Source organism: Garra rufa, chromosome 17 (assembly GCF_049309525.1).
Source record: "Garra rufa chromosome 17, GarRuf1.0, whole genome shotgun sequence".
Taxonomy (NCBI): domain Eukaryota; kingdom Metazoa; phylum Chordata; class Actinopteri; order Cypriniformes; family Cyprinidae; genus Garra; species Garra rufa.
This window is the reverse complement of record NC_133377.1, coordinates 29,035,363-29,042,950: the sequence shown is the minus strand read 5'-3', so window position 1 is coordinate 29,042,950 and position 7,588 is coordinate 29,035,363. Positions and strand designations below refer to the sequence as shown.

At 38.6% G+C, this 7,588-nt stretch overlaps 1 protein-coding gene across 1 annotated transcript in view; it reads right to left on the bottom strand.

The window, feature by feature from the left end:
• Positions 1–7,420, bottom strand: part of LOC141289181 (uncharacterized) — a 17,177-nt gene extending 9,757 nt beyond the window's left edge. Inside the window, exons 1-11 of the mRNA XM_073821284.1 lie at positions 7,028–7,420; positions 5,305–5,411; positions 5,120–5,230; positions 4,515–4,559; positions 4,407–4,433; positions 3,225–3,296; positions 2,916–2,978; positions 2,752–2,778; positions 2,621–2,665; positions 490–525; positions 287–367 (exon numbers count right to left, since the gene is read on the bottom strand). Coding sequence (XP_073677385.1) covers positions 287–367; positions 490–525; positions 2,621–2,665; positions 2,752–2,778; positions 2,916–2,978; positions 3,225–3,296; positions 4,407–4,433; positions 4,515–4,559; positions 5,120–5,230; positions 5,305–5,411; positions 7,028–7,205 — 792 coding nt within the window. The 5' untranslated portion in view covers positions 7,206–7,420. The remainder of the gene's footprint in view (positions 1–286; positions 368–489; positions 526–2,620; positions 2,666–2,751; positions 2,779–2,915; positions 2,979–3,224; positions 3,297–4,406; positions 4,434–4,514; positions 4,560–5,119; positions 5,231–5,304; positions 5,412–7,027) is intronic.
• Positions 7,421–7,588: the final 168 nt, after the last annotated feature.

The following is a 7,588-nucleotide window of genomic DNA, read 5'->3' as shown; positions in this document are numbered from 1 at the left end:
GGGATGGACCCAACATCAGAGGCCCTGCTGGTCCAAATCCAGCTACCAGCACGGTGAGATTTTCAGCTCCTCAGGTTACTTACGAAATGACACACACACACTCACACAGCCACAGACTGACCCCGACTGGGCAGGACAGGTTAACCGTGTGGGTATGTGGGTTTTAAATATGCCCGAAGCTTCTTCCGCCAATAATCCACTCCCTTATCATCACTCCAAGACTCAAGGTCTCAATATCAAAACAGACTGGTGCTCTGATGTAGGGTAGAATGCTGCATGTCCTCACCTGTTTGCCTCTCTTGCCTGGTCGTCCTGTAGGGCCACGTTTCCCTGGGACGCCAGACTCACCCTTGGGTCCCATTTCACCCTGGGGGAGTGACGAGGAGGGGGAGGTTCAGAGAGAAGGAGCGAGTCAGATCAGTGACATCCAAAACATATTAGCGTTGCATGCATGAGATTGATTTTAATGGTTAAAAGGTCACATCATACCTTCTGTCCAAGCATGCCAGGCAGTCCATTAGCTCCCTAAAGAGAGCAGACCAGATACAAAAGTGAATATGAGTGAGTTTACATTTCAATTCTAGATATTCACAATGTGATCTAGAACAGAAGCTATGGGTTGTTAGGTTGTTCTAGATGTTCTATTTTGGTTCTTTGGTTGCTAAGATGTTTTGGGTGTTTGAGTTGCTGTTTGTAACACTATTAATGGGATAGGTAACTCAAAAATGAAAATACTGTCATTAATTACCGTAAGACCTTTGTTTATCTTTGGAACACACACTGAAATCGGAGAGCTTTTTGACCCTGCATAGACAGCAACGCAAATGACATGTTCAAGGCACAGAAAGGTAGTAAGGACATCGATAAAGTAGTCAATGTGACATCAGTGGTTCAACTGTGATCTTACGAAGCTACGAGAACAATTTTTGTGTGCAAAGAAAACAAAAATAATGACTTTATTTAACAATTTCTTTGCATATGTGGTACTGTCGCAAATGTGCGTCGAAGACTGAAACGGAAGAGAAGAAATTGTTGAATAAAGTCGTAATTTTTGTTTTCTTTGCGCACAAAAAGTATTTTTGTAGCATCGTAACATTACGGTTGAACCACTGATGTCACATGAGTTGCGTTTTCATTAGATTTGCGCAAAACTTTTGCGATATTTTATAAATGTCGATAAAAAACTGTTGCAAAATGATGTAGTTTCCATTAAAGGAGAAGATCTCTTCCAGAACAAAAATTTACAGATAATTTACTTACCCCCTCGCCATCCAAGATGTTCATGTCTTTCTTTCTTCAGTTGTAAAGAAATTATGTTTTTTGAGAAAAACATTTCAGGATTTCTCTCCATATAATGGACTTCTATGGTGCCCAAGAGTTTGAACTTCCAAAATGCAGTTTAAATGCAGCTTCAAAAGGCTCTATATGATCCCAGCCGAGGATGAAGTGTCTTATCTAGTCAAACATTGGGTTATTTTCTAAAAACATTGAAAATGTATATACTTTTTAACCTCAAATGCTTGTCTAGCTCTGCGACAGTTAGGTTATGTCGAAAAGCTCCCATCTCATTTTCTCCTCCAACTTCAAAATCGTCGACATTGACAAAAAAAGGTAAAACAGCAATGTAGGATGATTTTGAAATTGTAGAAGAAAATGAGATGGAATTTTTCGACCTACCCTAACTGTCATGAACCGGAATACACAGTGTTCACACAGAGCTAGACAAGACGAGCATTTGAGGTTAAAAAGTATATAAATTCCAATTTTTTTAAAATAACATTCATTTCACTAGATAAGACCCTTCTTCCTCGGCTGGGATCATTTAGAGCTCTTTGAAGCTGCATTTAAACTGCATTTTGGAAGTTCAAACTCAGGGGCACCATAGAAGTCCACTACATGGAGAGAAATGTTTTCCTCAAAAAAACATAATTTCTTTATGACTAAAAAGAGAAAGACATGAACATCTTGGATGACAAGGGGTGAGTAAATTATCTGTGAATTCCTTTAACCAATGTTATGTGACTAAAGCGTATTTTTTTAAATAATGACAACCAATGATAGTAGGTTTATGTATATCGCAGCCACCACACTAGCCATTATTTTTAATCAAAGAAGACGTAAACATGTACCTTTAGCAAAGCAGCGCAGCAAGGCACTTCTGGGTTGCTTTGGAAATGCATTTTGTTGGAATGCTGTCTATGCACTGTAAAACGTTTTCAACAGATTCAACTTAAAAACCTAAGTTCAGCAGCTGCCTTAAGTTTTTAAGTTAAATGAGCTTAAAACTACAAGTCATTTTAACTTATTACAATCAAAATGAGTTGATTTAACTTGTGAGTTTAAATGAATTAAATTGATTTAACTTAAAATTTTAAGGCAGCTGCTATACTTAAGTTTTTAAGTTGAAACTGGTGAAAACTTTTTACAGTGTGCAGGGTCAGAAAGCTTTTGGATTTCATTAAAAATATCTTAATTTGTGTTCCAAAGATGAACGAATGTCCTACGAGTTTGAAACAACACGAGGGTGAGTAATTAATGACAGTATTTTCATTTTTGGGTGAACTATCCCCAAAAACCCCAAATTCTAGAGACTAATTTGATTGCAACCTTCATCTCTAACCTTGTCTCCTTTTGGACCTCCAGGTCCAGAATCCCCTCGTGCTCCCTGAAACCATAGCAAGAGTTATGTAATTTAAAGTTAAGTTCCATAATTTCACAAAGAAAAAGAAACATTTAGGCTGATTACAGTACCTTCTCGCCCTTATAGCCTGCCAAGCCCTTGGACAGAAAAGAAGGCAATTATTATTTACCTATTACCTTGTCTTTTCTCATCAAGAGTTGAGATCAAATGTTATTTATTAAAGCATTACTTAGACTCCAATACTTCAGTTGTACACCTGAAGAACATGACTCACTTTAGGTCCAGGTGGTCCCCTCATTCCTGGCATCCCCATCAGCCCCGGGTCTCCTTTCTCTCCCTGCCAATGAGGTCATATATAAACAGTCATAAGGGCTCTAATGAGCTATTATTAGATCCATTTGGGTCCATTTCTCTTGATGGAAGAGACATCAGTCAAGGGGGACACTTGATCCCAGACTTGGCGTTTACTTAATGATGAAGACCAGACACTTAAAGGAGAGTCTTGTCATTGTAAATAGGCTAGTGCAGTATATGTGGTTAGTTTACACGGGTCAGATGGAGTGCAGAGGTAAAACTCACCCACCTTAGGTCCCTCTGGGCCAGGTAGCCCCGGAGCACCTGGTTTCCCAGGCAAACCCGGACGCCCAGTACGACCCTACAAAAAAAGAGAGGAAATATTTGTGTGCTATTTTGCTTTTATACACTCACCGCAACCACAACCCAGCCAGATCTGGCAGCGCGGCTAAAGTGCTGAATGTACAAAGCAGCTTTAATCAAAGACAAAGCACCTACTCAGCATCCCTGCCTCTCAGCAGTACTCTTCATTCCTTTAATACATTAGCCTATCTAATCCTTCTGGTTCTTTTTGAATGCATTCCAGGTTCGTTATTCAAACACTCTCTTTCTTTTGCTTTTAACAGTAGAATCTATCTCTATCCCCTACACTCTTAAAAATAAAGGTTTCAAAAGGGCGTTTTTGCAGTGATGCAAATTTTGGTTCCCCAAAGAACTTTTCAGAGAACCGTTCCTAAAAAAACACATTTTGAAACCATTTTAAAAATCTAAAGAACCTTTTATGCATTTGAAAGGTTCCATGGATGTTCCAGGTTCTTCATAGAACCATTGATGCCAATAAAGAACCTTTATTTATCAGCGTACCTGTGCTGTAGAAACACATTTTCCTAACAAAAAATGGCAACAATATAGATATATTCCTAAAAGATATTTATCTCTGAAAACAAGTGTTATGATTTTACAGGTAAATGTTTATATATTTTTACTGGAAATCAAGAAAATTATTTTTGCAGTCTCCCATAAAACGTTTAAAGTCCTTCCCTCTTTTTGCTTGAGGGGCTTATAAGACTTCAGTGCAGTTTAATAGCTGTGTGTGTTTTGACTGAGAGCAGCAGTGCAGGACTGAGATTAATGTCTGAGTTCAGCACTAAGTAATATTACAGGGCAGAACTGCAGTGGACTGCAGCCAATGAAACAGCACATGGCTTGACACCCTGTAAAACTATTACATGCACCAAGAGAGCATGTCATAAACAGCGTACTGGAGTGCAAAATGCAACCTGCCTTGTCATAAACAGAGACATTTTATATGACAGAAATGATATGAAAAACATTTGTGAATCAAGACTTCTGCTCCATGAGCTCTATGAAGAATGGAAGCCATCCCTGACTTCCCATCATTGCAATCATTCATGCATTTGGTGCACAATAATGAATAAATACATTAGAAGATCAAAGATGAGAATCTGACCTTTGACCCTGGTCTTCCAATGTCACCCTAAAGTGAAAAGACAAACAATCCAGTTTCATAAAAGGCTTCACAACTAATTCCTCTTAACCAGATGTTTAGAAATCTCACCTTATCTCCTTTGGGTCCCTCCATCCCTGGGATGCCACTGTGACCCTAAAACAAAGAAAAACCTTGAATTCATACAGTCAAAGCAAAAACTATTCAGACACCAGATATAATTTTTGATATTTTTTTACTAGTGGGTGCAGGAAACTATAGTTAATTTATGTAAGTGAGGACAGCAAAATAAAGTAAACTTTGACATATTACACCCAAAGATTTTTCATACAGTAAAACTGATTCAAATTTGGGACCAAAAATTATTCAGACACTTTGACCTGACCATGTTTTGCTGAAGAGTTTTTTCTTTAATTGCTAATGCAACCGTTTTACACCACAGACTGAACAAATTTAAGCATTGCTTGGTAATTGGCCACAAAGTATTGATAGTTGAAATATTGTCATACTAACAGTTGTAATTCATTACATCCCTTTCTATCAAAGTTATCTGACATTATCAAGATGAATCTGCTCTGACACAGTTTAACTCTGAGTTCTTGTCATATTTTATGTTGAAAGTGTTTGAATAAATTTTGGTTTGACTGTATATGAGGAGAATTTTTTCTCGCTTAGTGGTCTGGGGAGGGACTTCGGTATCTCTTTCTGTTCTTTACCTGTGGTCCAACGGGTCCAGGAGGTCCTGGTGGTCCCGCCACACAGAGTTCCTTTACCTGCTCCTCGTCTTCATCTCTTGCTCTAGTCACCTCCACACGACTAGGCAAGGTCTTGAAAAACAGATGGATTAACAGATTAACAGACATGTTGTCAAAATTATGTATACTAATATCGTGTCACTCACAGGCTCTCTTTTCCAGACACCAGGAGGGGGCGGGAACAAAGGTGGGGGAGGCGGGGTCAGCAGACAACAAGGGTCAAACCGTTTCAAGATTTCATTTGGATCCCGGTCTAAAGAATAAAATACATGATCAACCAGGTGACAAGTAGATATTGAGGATAGTCAATAATCTTATTGGCAAGAGTTGAGAAATAGCACAGCGGTTTAGCTGCTTTAAACAGCGATAGGAGAAATCAAAATGCAATTTTCATTACTGACAAAAACACTTATTAGAGAATGGATACATACAGTATGGATGAATGACAACACAGCCTATCCACCTGTTTCTTCAATGTGGAAGTAAGCTAATAGGCAAGACTTCCGGTTCATTATTCGCTATAACGAAATAACGAGAAGAATAACAAAGTGCAGTAAAGGGTAAACTGTTTGCACTACAAATCAGTGTGTTCATAACTAAGCTAATACATCAAAATAATATGGTAAGACACACCAATTCACAATATCAAGCAGCTGTTTGTACAGCTAAAAATAGCTGGACGTAGATGAGAGTGGAAGCCACCCATAAAATCTACAAATGGCTGTGGCCACACTTGAAAAAAATGTGGATAGATTTCAACATGAGACATGAACTAGACTTGTGAAGTATGAAACCTGATAAAACATGCAAAAACTGTCGGCGTCGATAGCCTTGTGGTTAGTGCGCCGACATATAGCGCAACTGTGCTCACGGCGACCCGAGTTCGATTCCGCCTCGAGGTCCTTTGCTAATCCTGCTCCCCTCTCTCTGTCCATTGATTTCCTGTCATCTCTCTACTGTCCTGTCCAGTAAAGGCATAAAAAGCCCAATATATATATAAAAAAAAACACATGCAAAAACTTTCAGCAAATATAGAACATGAATAAATGACATGCTGACGTATCCGCCTATGGGTCAGACTTCCGGTTTACTATCTGCTATAATGAGGAGAATAACAATGTACGGTAAAACTGTTTGCACTACCAACCAGTGTTAAGATAATACATTAAAATAACACACATTTGCGATATCAAGCAGCAAAACCAGCTGTTTTGTACAGTTAAAATGGACGCGGATGAGACCGGAAGCCAGACCCATAAAATTTACAAATGGCCACGCCCACTCGTACGGAAAAAAGGTGGATAGTAGCTGTATAAATTACCATATGTATACATTTTATAAAGGTCATGACAGCATAGATAATGCAAATATAGGAATAACAAGCCTCTCAATATTTTATGTAATTTTAATTAAGTAATTTTACGTTTAATGAAAAAACATTTGTTATAATAAATTGTGAATATCTATACATTACATTTTGCACAAATTTACGGAACTCATTCAGCTATAAATAAACCAAAAAAGGCACATAACATCCTAACATAATAAGGAATTCATGTAAATGTTGAGTTCAACTTGTTATTCAAACTCTTTTGCTGAAAATATAATTTCCAATTGCATTAAAAATAGAAGATAAAATAATGTAAAACGTTTGGACCATACTGCATGTAAATGCAATGTAATAAGTAACAATTCATTAAAACGTTCATTTGATATAATTTGTCTCTCTATCTCTCAACAAAATGTATTACATATAATATACATAAATGCATAAGTAGGCAAACATAACACAAAATCGCTCTCATAATCACAAATTAATAATCCCTCACTTTCGCGCACACGCGTTCGCGCTCTCAATCGCTGTCATACCTGTAGGAATCGGGATGATATTTTCCAGATTGTACGGTGAAAGGTAGGCTGACACCGAGTAAAGCAGAAACTGCAGCTGTATCCCAATCCTGCTCATGGCCATGTTCCTATATGAGTGTGTCAAAAATACACAGATCTGAGCCGGTGCCCGCCCTCCTGTGCTCAGTCCCTCTCTCATCCAGTTTGAAATGCCAGCAGCTCTCTCTCTCTCTCTCTCTCTCTCTTTTTCTCACACCCTATTTTTTGCTGTCTCGGTCTTGTCTGTCAGTGTGGCTGTGTTATTAAGTCGTAAGAATGCTTCCCACGGAGTCTGCGGGAATCTCCAGGCGCGACTGCTATTACAGTCAGGGATCTGACATCTGATCCACCCCCTCCAGCCCCTCATGCCAAGATTAGACCCCCGTACTACCACTATTTACTTAATAGCCTACCATACGCCAACAAAGTGGCCAGAAATAATTCGGAACAAGAACGACAAAATGGTGCATCTGTCAAGCAAGACCACAACATCCGAAAATCTCAATGTGAAAACATTTGCAAATTTTATTAGGTAGCAGGTGA